We start from the raw sequence: 16,448 nt of genomic DNA on the forward strand, positions 1-16,448 counted from the left end.
TGCATGTTGGAGGCACATCTTGGAGATGGGCTTTTCCTGGCTTTTCCAAGAGGAATCTGTCAAATGGAGGATGCCATGAAGTTTGCTACTTCCAGACAGCCCCCTCCTTAGGACCACACTGAGATGGATGTACCTGGAAGCAAGGTGTAACTCTCAAAACAGTTCATTTGAACTGATTCTCTCTCATTTGAACTCTCAAATAAACTCCTTGGCTTCTTTGGCCCAGTAGAGATCCTAATACCTACATAGGGCTGTGTGGGGCTTCAAAGTGACAGCACATACCCCAGATCATCTTATTGCTTGGCAAGGAAGATTAAGGGCCCTTGTAGAGCTCCTGAGTTGACCAAGGAAGGGCTCTAGGTCTCCTTGGGTTCTTGGTAAGGGTGTGGCTCTGCTGCTTCTATGATCTTTGGCCATCATTTTAGACATCCAAAATCACGAAACTGAAACACTGACAAAAATCTGTGGTTCTCAAATCCCCTTCTTAGAACAGATCAGAGTAATCTAGGGAACTCATTAAACATAGACATGGTAGCTCCACACACACCTGTAGGATCAAAATTGCTGAGGTGCAATGTTACTTGAGTGTAGAGCGTGACATGTCTGAAGACACTTGGATGTACAGCCAGGGGTTAGCTGTCACTCAGCTAGACAGAACAGGAGAATTTTGAAGGGCTGGCAGCTGGAAGAGGAGAGGCAGCTGGGGTCAGGAGCCATGGACTAGGATTCAGGAGACCAGAACTGCTGACAAACAGGAATAATATTGGGGAAAGAATCATTAGACTTATTGAGGATTCTGGCCTGTCGTAACTTGGAGACTGTGTGTTGCTTTCAGTTTTGAGGCCCAGTCTCTGCTGTTTGAAGTAGAGAGAGAGCTTTGCCATTGTGGCACTTTATTGTTGGCTCATCATCTGTCTCCCTCCCTCTTTTTTTTCTCTCTCTCACTCCATCCCCATTTCAGGAACTCTGTGCTATTAGAAGCCTTCCACCCTTATTAGGGACCATTAGGGCTTTACAACATCAGCAGATTGGGTGGGGCCAGTCACAATAAACAGATTTATACTGGGTATAAACAAGACACCTATAACTGCCAGGGGTTAATGCTTCCGGGGCCTTTGAGTGACGACAGCCTGTACACCTGTGCCTTGAAACCCTGTCCATGACAGGATGCCTCTTCTTGATCCACACCTGTTGAACTCTGATGGCCATGGAGTACTTGTGCATCAAGGCAGGAACTCTCCAAACAACACCAGCAGTTTGCACAGTGGGCTCGAAGTAAGAAACGTGCAGCCTGTCTTCTTGTTGTGTAGAATTTTACTCCAGGGCTCACAAGGAAGGTCTGAGTGGTAGAATCAACCCTGAACTGAGCCCTACCTAAGCCCCTACCGGATTCTTCACTGTCTGTCCTGCTAGGCCTCACACCGTGGTACACTCTACTTAATTATGGAATGAATGTATCTGTTATAGAGAGGTTCCTGATCAAATGCTTAAGGTATAAATACTCTGTATTGTCATTTTGTTATTCCACTTTATAGTTAAACTAATCATCACATTCATTTTTTTAAATTTATTTATTTATTATGAATACAATATCCTGCCTCCATGTATGTCTGCATGCCAGGAGAGGGCACCTGGTCTCATTACAGATGGTTCTGAGCCACCATGTGGTTGCTGGGAATTGAACTCAGGACCTCTGGAAGAGCAAACAGTGCTCTTAACCTCTGAGCCATCTCTCCAGCCCCATCACATTCATTTTTAATATGGCATCTGTGAATAGTATTTAAAGCCTACTTTCCTTTTTCTGAAAACAATGTCCTGATGTGCCATCTCTTATCTCAAGTTTGCAGTTCACAAAATAGTGCCAGCATTGCGCCGGGCGGTGGTGGCGCACGCCTTTAATCCCAGCACTCGGGAGGCAGAGGCAGGCGGATCTCTGTGAGTTCGAGGCCGGGCTGGACCAATAGCCTCTGAAACAATACAGAGAAACCCTGTCTCGTAAAAACCAAAAAAAAAAAAAATAGTGCCAGCATTAAGTGCTCCCAGAAACTTCTCAAAGAGCACAGCCTGGCTTTCTCCCTAATGTTCTCTGAGCTTGATTTCTACTGATCTAGACTACTCGCTTGGTTTAGTTGTACTAGTTAGTTTGATGGTCTACTAATTTAGATCCTTTTATCATCTCTTACTAACCAATACTCCTTGAACAAGAAAAGTGTGAGACTGGGCCTTTCTGAGTTTCCACTGAGTGACCTGAGACCTAGACAGTACATCTGAGCTGCCTGAAGAGACAGGAGAAAATCTGCCAGACTCGGAGCAGCTGTCAGTTCTCTGATGGTGTTCCCCAAATGCTCACCTGGTGCTCCTCTTCTCCTAGCAAAGGCTAGAAGTGAATCATCACCCATCTGCCAAAGTCTCGGTGTCTGATACCTGGTGCTCCCTGGACTGAGCATCCACTCATCAGCTTGCTGGGTGATCAGCACTGATCTGTCATGATGATACTGATGACAATAGTGATGATGATGGTGATGATGTTGATGGAGCTGTCCCAGTGATAGTGATGAAGAGGCTGGGGTTTGACCAGGCAAGCACCCATTAAGGAGGCAGCTCTAACAGTCGTCAGGCCTCAAAGGATCATGTTCCCTGGGTATTCCCTCCTAGTGGGGGGAATTGCTTATGAATAGGTCACAGTGGAAAAACCTCTCTTTTCTAAGGCAACTTTATTAGCCCATCAGTCACAATACAGATGTCTGTTTATAGGACCTTACTTTGTGTGAACACCCAGTGGCCCAGCCTTCTGATGGCTTTATGGCCTTCCTCACATTGCCCAGCCCACTAGGAGCATCAGCATTCTCCCTGTCAGCCAAACCTGGGAACCTTTGTTGCAGCCATATTACCCCTGCCTGCAAAGGCAACCTCTCAGAAAAGACGGTGACCCCAGGAGCCAGACTGCAGCAGGATACTGTCTGCCCCCACGGGCATTAGACTAACTAATGATGTCCATCATTAACCCTTCTTAGGTTTTTACCTTGATTTCTTTTTTAAAAAGGATATTAAATTACTCACTCTGCCACAGTAGGTGTTAATTAACCAATTCTTTTTCTCACCTCAAAAACCAACCCAGTGAACCACAGATAGTTTTTCCAACTTGGAAAGTATAAACTTGGGCATCTCACAGTTCTGCAAGGCCCACAAATCTTCCTCACCAGGCAATAAGATGACCTGATGTATGTGTTACCACTTTTAAGTCTCACTTGAGAAACGGCCAACTTACGTTAATATAAGTACTTGCTCTCATCCCCTGAGAACAGATGTTATGCTTGGGCTGCAAGACTAGAGAATGACCCTCCCTGCCACCGCCCCTGCACGCATACACATCATCCATTTCAGCACAAAATAAAGCACAGGGTGAGAGCTCAGGTTCAGAAGGCAGCATGCTGCTTCCCCACACACCCCTCTATACCCTCCTCTGATGCCTTCTGACCTGAGATTGCTCGGGTCTTTTGGTTGTTTTAATTTCTCTTTCCCTTTCCTATTCCATCCTCAAACAATAAACCTCTCTTCACTACAGAAAGAAAAAGGAGAAGACTTAGGAGAAACCCATACACTACAGTGGCTTCTCATGGAGTCCTCTGTCAGGTCATTCTTCCTCATTGACTTACTTACTTCGCAAGTCCTTGGATACTTGGCACAGGCCAGGCACCATGTAAAAAAGCAGCTGAGGAAAAGGGGGTGGCGAAGAAGGACGGATGACATGGACAGACTGCTCTCAGGGCACATGTATTCACTCTCATAAGAGATGCAGACAAGAAACAAGGCTGCAAACCCTACAATTGTTTCAAACTCTCTGTGGGTTGTAATAAAGTGACTCAACACATTGGGAATCCATTTGAGGATTATAGGAAGAGGGAAGGGGGTCAGCTTCAGAATGTGAGACTAGCTAGGTGACCAGCTCAGAGCTTCTGCTGTCCATTGTGTCACATGGGCATCTGTGGCCCACTGAGGACCCAGTATCAAATGCTCTCCTGGGTGAGGCCTGCAACGGTTCTCCAGTGCCAGGGAGGCTCTTCTGGCTGTGGCCTTGGACTCCAGGCTGAAGTGACCTTACAGAGCCCCTGATGTTTGCTTGTAGACACTGGCTCTCTGGCAAGGACATGAGGACGTACCTACTAAGGCCAGCCCCACGGAAGAAAGGACACAGGGTGCCCGTCCCTCTTGCCTCCTTGCCTGTGGGTTAAGTCTGAAGGCACAGTGCACATATTCCCAGCTGCTTTCTCTTCTTCCTTCCTTTCCCCATTGTTTGCCCTCACTTTGATTCTTTTTATAAGAAAACCAGTTTGTGGGCTTCCCTGAAGTGTCAGTCAACATTTTACCCCTTGAGTCAAGAATGTTTGCCGTCCTCACAGGCCTGTCTGTGTTTCTCATGCCGTGAATGGGGCTCCTACCTGAGGCCTTTAGGATCTAGAACTGAGACCACCCTCGTGTTTAAATTGCTTTCATTTTTTCCCATCAGTTTCCTCTTCCTAGGCTTTCAGAATTTCAATCTCCTAAACTCTGGACAAACCCAAGTCTTTATCCTTAGGGAGAAATAGTATTCAGAATGGTAAAAGCCCTGTGCTGTCCACAGAGAAACTGAGGCAGCAGTGCTAATTCATTTGGAAGCTTTGGTTTCTGGAATCCCTGACTTTAAGCCAAAGAATTGTTCACATTCTTTTAATGACAAACGAGTATCTGAGGAATTAGCCAGACTGCCCATCTCTCTGCCTCCATCCTCAAAAAAAGGGAATGGTCCTTAGGTGGGGGTGGGTATGAGGATACAGGGCTGGACCACTAAGACTAGCTTAACATCCCCCTCTCTCCTTCCCAGTACAAGCCTGGGACTTCATAAGAAACACATTTCTGTCTGCGCATGATTTATGGACATAGTGGCTTCGTTTTGGAAGAACTTTCTCTTCTTCACTTGCTCCCTCCTACCCCAGTTCAAATATCTAGTTTTCAGAGCCAATGGGTTTGGGCTGTGCTCTGCATGAGGTTAGGAACACAGAGGAAGAATGTGTGTGACAGAGCCCTGGCCAGTTGAGTAATGTTTACTCTGTTGGTGGCTGGGGCGCTCACTCGAGCTGGCATAGGTCCACCAACTGGAGGAACATTCCTGCATTATCACGAATAAGAGCTGGCTTCAAAATGAAATGTCAAGGGTGAAGACATCCCACCAGGTGTTGGGTACAGTGTACGGATCCCAGTAAAGGGAGCCCTCAGGCTTCAGTGCCAAAGGCTATACGAGGGGCAAGCTAAGCCCTTATTACCCAAGAGTCCCCACTCTCTTCTCTCTCCTAATACAAGAGAAATTTCAAACATGATTTCCCAGTTGGCATTGCTCTTCCGTTCATTTTGTCTCCCAGCAAAGCCCAGAGCTTCTCTTACATTGTTTTATTAATCCACCTATCACCAGAAGAAAAAATTTATATGTCAATTTTACAGGAGAAAAAAAAACAAAAAACAAACAAACAACAACAACAACAAAAAAGACCAAGGCTTAAAAAGTTGATTGATCCAAAAATCATAATGGCGTTAAAGGGGAGACAGACAGAGTTCTAAATGTCTAAAGACTGATACTTTGTCATTTCCAGAATTGAAATCTTTGCTGTTTTTTGAGGCTTTTAAAGAGGTGGTCTACATAGCCAGGGATCTTCCACAAGTTATAGGTGGGAGCCCTGAACAGATCTTCTCCTCTGAAGTCTCCTGTGAGGTAGTCATGGCTGTCTCTGAACACACATGATCCAACTGGTCCTGTATACACCAACACGGGCAAGCTAAGAACGAAACATGGAGCTAGGTTACCCAAGAACCATTACAGGACTGATGAGGAAAAAAAAATCACACTATCAGCGACACGTTTTGAAAAGATAAGCCTTAACTGAAACATTAGCCGTTTTACAGCCACTACATGGTTAAAGGAGCACAAGTACCATCCAAAAGCAAATGTGCACTTGAGCTGGAAAGGTCCTGAAGTTTGCCTAAGGAAGCAGCAGTCAGGAGGGCTGCAGGTCACCATCATGAAGTGGTGGACATAGGATTGTCTGCAGTCAGGAGGAACTATGATTCCTGATGGGCCTGCATGGGGTTAGCACTTGAGTGACCGAGGTGGCTGACAGTGATGTTCAAGGGGGGAGAGTGCACACACGGGCTGTTTATTATATTCCGAGTGGTCACGTTCAGCTTTGTGCAAATTTCTGAATTCATCTGGTGCTTCTCAGCTGCGAAGCTTGTGTGACTTTCCAGTGATGTCCCAGCAATAGACCTGGAACAGGTTTACACTATCAATACAGAACTGACCCTACTTTCTCTTTCTGCCTGTTCTTTGATCTGGGGCATGGATCCTCAGTGCAGCTGAGGTCTCACTTCTTCGTTCTGTAAATAGGCACAATGCCAGGTGCCTGAGGAAGCCACAATGAGTACTGTACCTCTTCCTTTGAGAGGGAGAGAAAAGTAAACACACAGGAGTACAGAGAGGCCAGTTCCTGATGTCAGATGTCTAGAGCATCAGTTCTAGGTCATGACCCCTTTGGGGGCTGAAAGACCCTTCCACTGGGGTCACATATCAGATATCCGGCGAATCAGATGTTTACATTATGATTCAGAAAAGTAACAAAATTATAGTTATGAAGTAGCAATGATAATAACTTTATGGTTGAGGTCACCACAACCTGAGGAACTGTAATAAAGGGTCACAACACTAGGGAGGTTGAGAACCGCTGCTCTAGAGCCTTGGAAACACAGAGGATGGGACCATTACATAACAGGATGAAGGAAGGGCATCTTCACTGAGACACTGCAGGAAAATGAACTGTCCGAACAGAGGGGACAGCATAGGCAAGGCGGTGGCAGAGCCGTCTGATCTGAGGTGACCTCATGGAGTGTGGTGAGGGATAATGTATTTCAAATAAAGCAGAGTGCAGACGCGAGGGCCCCATTATGCCAGTCACAGGTATTTGGGCTTCTTCAGAAAGCAGGGGTCATCAGAAGTTTCTGAGCAGAGATGACAGAGAGGTAACTTAGTCTGTGAAGGACCTGAGTTTGATCCCCAGTTACCTCATCTGACCCCATGCAATAGCTGAGCATGGTGAGACAGGCTTTGTAATCCCAGTGCTGGGGAAGCAGAGACTTGCAGATTCCTGGGGATTGCTGACAGGCTATGATAGCATACCTGATGTGATCCAGGAGAAAAAAAAGATAATACTAATAATATAAGAGGGGTACCTAAGGATAAATACTCAAGGTAACTCAAGGTTTTCCTCTGGCTTCCACTTGCACTAGTACGTGCATATGAAAAAAATCCCAGGGTACAGCTGGGTGAAGAGCCACATATATTCTCTCTGCTTTTGACACTTCTAGCCAGTCTTGCTGAGTCAAAACCAGGAGATCTGTCAGTTTCGTAGGTTTCTGGGAATTCAGCAATAACCCAAGGCCCGTGATGCCCAGGGAACAGTGGCTTCCAGGACACCAGGGAAGACTCTAGATTGTATTAAGATGCCTTGGCTCGGCCGGGCGTTGGTGGCGCACGCCTTTAATCCCAGCACTTGGGAGGCAGAGGCAGGCGGATCTCTGTGAGTTCAAGGCCAGCCTGGTCTATAAGAGCTAGTTCCAGGACAGCCTCCAAAGCCACAGAGAAACCTTGTCTCGAAAAACCAAAAAAAAAAAAAAAAAAAAAAAAAAAGATGCCTTGGCTCAGCTGTGAGGCCTGGGCAGTCTATGGGACCTCTAGCAGTGGAGCCAGTGTTTATCCTTAGTGCGCAAATGGACTTTGAGAGCCCATTCCCTATGGAGGGATACTATTGCAGCCCAGATACGCAAAAGAGGGCCTCGGCCCTCCCCCAAATAATGTGCTGGACCTTGATGGACCCCCATGGAGGGCCTCACTATCCTTGGGGAGTGGATGGGGGATGGGTTGGGGGGTCAGTGGGAATCATGGGATAGAAGGGCAAGAGAATGGGAGGATTGATATGTAAAATAAGATTGTTTTTAATATATATGAGATACATTGACTTTTGAGTCTACTTTCTGTGGCTCATAGGATCCATGATGGTGAGATGACTAATTAGTGACTTGAGCCAAGTAATGAGTGACAGGCGTGTCACCAGCCATGATCTGCCATAGCCATTTCTCCTATGGGTCTTCTGTGACAGTTAACCTGGTGTCCTCAGTAAATCCAGTTAACCCAGAGGCTTTGTCATCTATTTCCATCCATGTCAGAGCTAGCAATGGTGACTGAAGAAGCAAAGATCACCCACTTCTTAATGAAGTTTCCCAGCACAGTTTTTAAGTGGTTAGTAGGTGCTTAGTAAGATTGTGTGACCTCAGTCATCCTACAAATATTTGGATAAAGACAGCTGAAAGTAGAGGGGGAGATTCTTGGTGCGACTGTTACATGCCCAGCATGACCTGAGGACTTGCACACCCATTGATTGTGTTCTTTGCCAGGGACCTAAGGAGAGTACATTGTTAACAGTGTGGACACCAAAGCCCAGGGAAAGTGCATAGCCTCCCCAGATTACATGGCTATGGCTTGGTGGAACCAGGGTTTAAGCCCTGGTCACCTAACTCCGGAACCTCTACACTTTGCATTCCTCATTTGTTGTTATTTCAAGTGTTCTTCCAAATTCATGAAACATATAAAGACTAGGGCTCTTTTTTCTCTCTCTGTGATAAGATCCATCTATTCCTTGTATGTGGCCTGTGAATAATTGCTTGATATCTGTCCTTTCCCCTGGAAGATAACTCTAGTGACTGTCACGTCTATGAGAAGAGCATCACTGGGGAAGGGATACAGATGAACCCAGAACTTACAAGCCTCCTGCCTAACTCCCTCCATACTGCACTGACAGTCCCCTCCCCAAAGCACGTCATCCTCCAGCTTCTAGATAAGGAAGCTGGAGCTCAGTAGAGAGATGGTAAAGCTATGATCAAAACAGGGATCCTATAACTCCCAACCAGAGATCTTAAAGGGGAAGTCTGGAGAGCTAGAGATCAAGTTCTTTATGATAAGTTAAAGCCTATGAGCTGCAGACACCTTGGGCTGTGCTGCCTAGCCTCTAATGAGAGGCTCTGGGCTCTTACCATGCCCCCTTGCGAAGGCTTTTGTTTCCCATGGATATCCTTAGTTAATTATTTTTAAATAATAATCGTGTGGCCTGTGTAGGGGAGAAGCCTCCCTGTGACCCATATTTGATCATCAGAGGGCTGGCCCTTTTCCTTCAGCCAAATTAAATAGGCTAAGTCCAGGGACTGTTTGACTTGAGACCGAATCAATGATGGGGACAGGCTGGGAGGTGAGCACACACCTGACTCCCAGCGTTATCGCCACTCTCTTGGGAGCAGGGCATCTTGGGGAGGTAAATAGCTGATCAGAGAGTCAAAACATGCAGGTGAAATAGGAGTGAAGTCCGGATGCTTCAGAAGGAAAGGGCAGAAGAGCAGCGGGCAGGCCTCCTGCCAAGTTGCTTCCTGGGTGATAGTCAGTCTGCCAAGGCAGGAGCCGCTACAAGCTGCCATCTATCAGAACATTCCATCCATGCTTAGAATCTGACCCTAGAATTCAAGAATCTTCTTATCCATGTCCTGAGATCTGTCCTACTACCAGCTCACCCTGCCAAGCATCTTCCTCAGTCCCAGGGTGTTTGGCATTATGTTGGGAGATGGAGAGAGGTTGTCTCCAATCCTCAAACAGCCCTGGAGAGGAAGCATCCTCTCTATTTCATGAGAGGAGGTAGAGGTGCAGAGCCAGACAGGATTCGAACCTACACGTGTCTGTTTAAAGTCTTAAGCCTTAAAGTCTTCCCACTGCCCCTTCTTGCTAGAAAACTTCTTGTATTGATTGGGAATCTGTCCCACCCTTGCTGGTTGACCTGCTTCTGCCTTCAGAGAGACTTAAACCTTCAGAAGGTTCAGCTCTCTTTCTCCTGCTTTCCAACCTTTCATCCTTCAACAAAAGTTGACTGAATGACCATCAAGTGCTAAAACACTGGCAATGTAACAAAGAGCAAAACAAAATAGATCAAAGTGTCCTACCCTGGGCTGGAGAGATGATTCGGCCATTATAGGCTAAGGCTCACAACCAAAATGACAAACTATCCTACCTTCAGAGATCTTATATTCTACAGTTAAAGTAGAGGCCACAGCACCCTTGCTCAGGAAGATAACTGAGAGTTCTTGTGAGAGGTCGGGGAGGAGAAAACCATTTTGTTTTCTTGTCACCCACCATTGAAAACAAAAAGCACTGAGTCAGTGTCCAGGGACCCTGGTGACACTAATGTTTCCTATTGGGTTCATGTTGTTTTGCAGGAGTCCGCTACAGCCAGCAGGGAAACAATGAGGTCACTTCCTCTTCAACAATCAGTCACCACGGCAACAGTGCCATGGTGACCAGCCAGTCGGTTTTACAGCAAGTCTCCCCAGGCAGCCTGGACCCAGGCCACAGTCTTCTCTCACCTGATGGTAAAATGGTGAGTACACCTGGGCCATTGTAGGACTGGAGCCGATAAGATAAGAGGCAAAACAAATACAACTTCTCACAAGGCCTGCCTCAAACAATGAACCATTGTAGCCCCACAGGGGAAAATGGGGGCTGTCCAGAGCAGGAACGGAAAGGCAGACTGGTGACCCAGCCTTTGGCGGGTAGAAGAGGTGTTCAGTTTGAACCCAGCCAATAAATCTGACAGAGCTCTGCTCTCATTTTATTGATTGAATGCCTCATAAAGGAGCGAGCCGGGTGGGACGCTGTTTGTTTTGGGGCTGCCAGTGACATTTGTGTTGATAAAATGTTCATTCATCCTTCCCTCCAAGGCCTCCAAAACCAGATCTTTTTTTTAACCCAGAGAGCACCTCACTTTGAAACAAGCCCCCAGGACTCCTTTTCCAACTCCTTTGGTCCCGATGAGGACAGTGTCAGGTTGTAGTGGATGACAGGAGATGGGAGAAGTTTCTGGAACTGAGGGGAAGGTCGCAACTGCAGGTGCAGTGGGGTAGCACCTAGAGTAAGAAACAGTGACTCTGAAGGTACAGTTACCAACTCTCCAATCTCAGCTCTGGCACTTTCCAGTGGTGCAGCCTTGAGCAAATTACCGAACTACTTTGGTTCTCTTTTCCTCATCTATAAAATGGGGGTAACAGCAATAGTGTCGTGGAGGAAGTGTGATAACTCGTAGGAAAACACTCAACGTTGTAAATATTTCATGAATGGCAGTGCTGTTACTTCAGCGTTGGTTCTATTTTCACTGAAGTTTTCTCTAGCTCTAACCACAGCCCCACACCTGGATGAACTCTACCCTGCTCAGTAAGTCCCACTTGAGTTTCCAAGTTTCTAATTCTTCATCTTCTTTTTTAAAAATACACGACAACTTCATACGTGTTTATAGCGCATTCTGATTCCTGTCTCCCCCTACCCTCTCTGAATCCCTCTATGTACCCCACCACCACCATCCTAGACCCAGTCCCCAATTCATGTTTTTGGCAACACAAGGGCACAGGAGAGAGCTTTTAAGACAACAGGAGTATTTCGACACCAACGGTGAGGGTAGGAAGTGGAAAACTTTATTCTCTGGGTCATGCTCTGTTTCATGGCAGGGAGGAGCTAGGGTTCCTGATTTCCACGCTGAAGGTGGAGCTGCACACATTCCGGAAAGGTGTCACCCCCCCCCCCGTGGTCAGTGGGGGCTGGAGGATGGCAGGGAGCACTTGACACTTTAGTCCTTGGTGTGTGTGCTGTGTAGGCAACACAGGAGGAGTGAGTCACAGCTGACCAAGTCTCCAGTTCTTTGGAAGAAAAACAACGTGTAGGTCCTGGGGGGCGGGGTGGGCTGATCTGGACAACTCCAGTTTCAGGAGACCTGAGCTGGCCTCCAGTGGGAGTCTTTGTAAACAGAAATAATGGGGAAACCTGGTGGGAAGCTTTTCTCAGCCCTCTTGTGTTCTTCCCTACCCACTAAGAGAGACCCTTCCTTCTCGCCAATAATTTGTGCCCGCTACCTTGTAAGAGGTATATATATGTCTTTATGGTTTCTTATTTTCTTAGGTGTTTTTTAACCTTTATTTTTATTTTATGTGAATGGGTATTCTGTCTACACATGTGTCTATGTACCATGTGTGTGTTGGACCCCCTAGGACTGGAGTTACAGACAGGTATGAGCTGCCATGTGGTTGCTGGGAATTGAACCCAGGTCTCCCGGCAGAGTAGCCCGTGCTCTTAACCCCTGAGCCATCATCTCTCCAGCCCCCAGTCTTTATGATTTCTTAACAGTCATGTAAAAACACAAACAAGTTAGGGTCAAACATTACGCAGGCTTCCCTGGAAGAAGAGGTTTGTAGAAGAGGTCTTTACTTCTCAGTGGACTACGAACTCCTGGGTGGGGCTGGAGAGGCGATTCAGTAGTTAAGAGAACCGGCTGGTTCCTTGTTTCTTCCGAGTACCAGAATTCAATTCCTAGCACCCACACGATGGCTCACAACTATCTATAATCCCAGTTCTATGGGATTTGATGCCATCTTCTAGCCTCCATGGGCACTAGGCACTCATGTGACGAACAGACATTCATTCATATATGCAAAGCATTTATACACAGAGGATAATAATAATAATAATAATAATAATAATAATAATAATAATAAACTCCTAGGGTTGGAGATGTCTTAATGGTAGAGGTGCTTTTCCTAGAAGAATGAAACCCCAAGAACTGAAAAAGCAAAATGAAATATAATTCCAAGTCTTATTTCTTATTACTTAAAGGTCCTTGGAGACTGTCTTTGAGCTCTCTTGTGCTTCTTTAAGGCACAAGCTAACTTGTCCAGGTCCAGGCTGCTCCGTATGCAGCCTGCAGGCACAGTCTTGTGTTTTCTCCAGCATTACTCTCACTGGGCAATGTGCTATCAGATTGATGATTGACCAAGACAGCACACCTCGATGTTAACAAATATCTCACTTGTCTCCAACACCTTGGTTCCTATGTTACATCACTATTGCCAGGTGCCCAAATTCAAGAGTCTATTCTCTGTTAATGTATAACAAATGCATCCCAGAACATGTTCCACCAACACAAGAGTGGAATACGGCCTAAAAAGAACATGATGGGGCTGGAGAGATGGCTCAGAGGGTAACATACTTGCTACATAAGGACCCGGTTGTGGATCCTCAGAACCCACATTAAAACTGGACACAGTAGGACAGGAGGGAGCTGAGGAATTGCTTAGTTTCAGTGTCTTCAATTGCAAAATTGGAGAAATAATACCATGTGATAGAGTTGGTGTGAAGATTTCTTACAGCTCTGTTTAGGATCAAACCCTCCCCCATGCCAAAATAGCAAAGCTATTAAGACTGTAATTTGTATTTACTGATTTTTTTTAATTCATGCAATACTTGGGCAGTATTAAGTCAGACGTTGAAAGCAGATCACCTGCATTCAACTATGGTGCTACCAACTGAGACCCTTCTTTCTTCTTATTGAAAAAAAAAGTTTAGAGACATTTCCTAAACTCTCTAAATTGTATCTTCTTTCTCTGCAAGATACGGCTAGTAGCCCTCACCTCACATGTTGTAGGCACATAAAGAAATTACCACATCAAAGGTATTATATAATCCAGGCTCTGCAAACGGTTGTTAAGGGTCATCATGGTATCTTTGGTAACTCTTTGGCTTTCATCCATCCTGGAAGCAAGTGGAAAGTAATGGCTACTTCTTAGAGTGGGAAGTCACTTGATCAAGGTTGCCAAGCACAGTAAGTGGATGAGATTGGAAATCTGGCAAAATTTAACTCGAACTTGAACTCCCTTGTTTGCTGCCCAGTGACATACAGTTCATCTATATGTGTCTTCTGAGGGTCAGTTTCTTGATATGTAACCCAGGAACAAAAAAAATCATAAAGCTTGCCCTGTTTGTGTCATTATGGACTGAGGACTTCTTAAAAAGTAGCTTACAAATAGTAAAGTTATGCATAATCATTTTTTTTATCATTGACACCCATTTCTGTGGCACCATCAAACTTAAGTGCTGAGGGGGGTGACCTGTGCTCCCCTGTTGACTTTCCCCACAAGACCATATTACCCAAAGGATTAGGTCTGAGGGCAGGTCACAGATTTTTTTTATGACTCTGACATTTTGAAAAACAAGTCCAGCAAACAGGCTGGTTCTCTCTTGTTTGATGTGGTCAAAATTCCTTATTGGTCATGTGACCTCTAACTCATTTCTTGATGTTCATTTTAAAAACACAAACAAACCTATTCAAGATCCCACCCGCCCCCCTTCCTCTTTTTTCAAGTTAACCTTGGAAAGTGTGGGGTTGACCAGAAGAACAGGGTGGGAGCTACCATCTTTCCAGATACAGTGTGAGACTGAGAATCTGACAGACTCTAGGGAACATGTAAGGCAGCTGGGTGTGTGATGGACCCTCTTCAGGTTACCTACTGCTCTCAGCAATACCTGGGTCTACTTAGGAGGAGAGATCGCCTTTTCTTAAGAAAAAAATTAGAGCCAAGCAATGGTGGCTCACACCTATAATCCCAGCACTCAAGAGGCAGAGGCAGGCAGATCTCTGTGAGTTCCAGGACAGCTAGGGCTACACAGAAAAACCTTTTCTTGAGAAACCAAAAGTTGGAAAGTATTTCAAAACTGTGAATGGTAAACTATCATGAAAAAGTATGTATATAAAACTATTTTATGTGTGATTATAACTAGCAAGAGGACATTAGAAATATTTCTGATTAATATTGGAATCAAAGCAACACATTTTATAATGGTTCTTATTTAGTACTATTGAGAAAGTTCCAGTCACTGGGCTTATAGACACATCCATTAAAGCAAGAACAAGCCCCTGGCAGGATCTGATGCTTGTTATATAGTGATACACCTGGAAAGATGAGAAGTAGGAAAAGATATCAGTAGGAACAAAAATAAAAAGAGTTAAATATGGCAGTCATGTGCAAACACACATGCAAGAATTGGTCACTTTCACCTGTGACTCTGTCGTTAAAATGTGGTGGTGAGAGACAATGGGGACTGGGTTAGCTGTCTTGTCATTAGTAGTCCCAGCACTTTGACTGCAGATGGAGGGGAGGAGGAGGAGGAAGGAAGGAGGAAGGACAATTTTAAAGTATGGTGAAGATTTGGGGGAAAAAATCTTAGCCCCCCCTTAGTAATTACTGTAGGGAAAAGCAGAAGATCCTCCTATAGAATAGGTTTAAAAATGGGTCCTAGGTCAGACTGACCTTGACTTGAAGAACAGGCGTTCCATTTCCTAGCTTCAGGATCTCAGACAGGATGCATATCTACTCTTGGTCTCAGCTTTTCATCTGGGAAATGGGCACGTCAGAACTCTTGGGACTCAGTGAGCTGATGCATGACGAGGGCTGGGGGAGCACTCTGTGCTCCTCCCTGGTTCCTAGTCTGTCCTCACTGGAGAGGCCCACGGCGCTGCCTCACTTTTATTTTTAGCAGTCACCTATCTCTAACATCAGTAACATAAAAGGTAGGAAATCAGGACAGAGGGCACCTAAGGCGTGAGCAGGTCACAGTCACGTAACACATGGACAGAAAACCTTCTGAAGCAAGCTGGTAGCTCACAGAATGGACAGATACAATCGCCATGAGGACAGAGTCCTGACTGTCACTGCTCCCTCCTCAGCGTCTAGAATGGAATCTGCCCCACTGTTTAACTTTTGTTGTTATGGGAATGAATGCGTTGCTAAGTCGTAGATTCTGGAAACGGCCCTTCGTGGTTTAACCCCACTCTCTGTCCTCTCCAGCAGATCACGGTCTCAGGAGGAGGACTGCCCCCCGTCAGCACCTTGACGAATATCCACAGCCTCTCCCACCACAACCCCCAGCAATCTCAGAACCTCATCATGACCCCCTTGTCTGGAGTCATGGCCATTGCACAGAGTAAGTTCCACTCTTGGTCGGTAAACCTGGGGGCAGGGAGAAAAATGAAAAGCAATTCAGCATGACAGGAAAAGGCACAAAATACCCCATGTGAGACATACCCCTCTGCCCCTAGAGGGTTTTCGGGGTAGGGTGGCTGAGACAGGGCATCACTATGGAGCTGGCCTTGAACTTGCAGCCATCTTCCTGCCTTTGCCTCATGGCTGGATTCACAGATAGGCTCAGTTGTTCTCAGCACACTTGTGTATTTGATTTTAGTTCTTTGGCTCTTTGGCTCTCCTCTACAATGTCTATCCTACAAGAGATGTTTTTCTAATGGCTTTGAATCCAGGTCACAATTTACTTATGCACAATTTAGTTATGCAGCCAGTTCAAATTGCTAAACCCTTCTGGGGTTGGATTTCCTCATCTATAAAATGAGTTGTTAACGTTATTCGGTGATAAGGAATATAGACACGCTTGTAAATCCAGAAAGCAAGACCTCTCATAACTGTGGCTTATAAGCTTGTTTCCTGTTCATTCCTATCCC

General features: G+C 45.7%; 1 protein-coding gene across 4 annotated transcripts in view; it reads left to right on the plus strand.

Annotated features, from left to right (window-relative positions):
• Hnf1b (HNF1 homeobox B) overlaps positions 1–16,448 on the plus strand; it is a 52,134-nt gene that overhangs the window by 20,295 nt on the left and 15,391 nt on the right. For 2 of the 4 annotated variants that reach the window (XM_005076928.4, XM_005076930.4), the window contains exons 5-6: positions 10,336–10,496; positions 15,787–15,919. In XM_005076928.4, the coding sequence (XP_005076985.1) occupies positions 10,336–10,496; positions 15,787–15,919 (294 nt within the window). Of the gene's footprint in view, positions 1–10,335; positions 10,497–15,783; positions 15,920–16,448 lie in introns of all 4 variants that reach the window. The other 2 variants (XM_005076927.4, XM_005076929.4) reach the window with 1 other exon arrangement.

The sequence above is a fragment of the Mesocricetus auratus genome, unplaced genomic scaffold (assembly GCF_017639785.1).
Source record: "Mesocricetus auratus isolate SY011 unplaced genomic scaffold, BCM_Maur_2.0 Super-Scaffold_100007, whole genome shotgun sequence".
Taxonomy (NCBI): domain Eukaryota; kingdom Metazoa; phylum Chordata; class Mammalia; order Rodentia; family Cricetidae; genus Mesocricetus; species Mesocricetus auratus.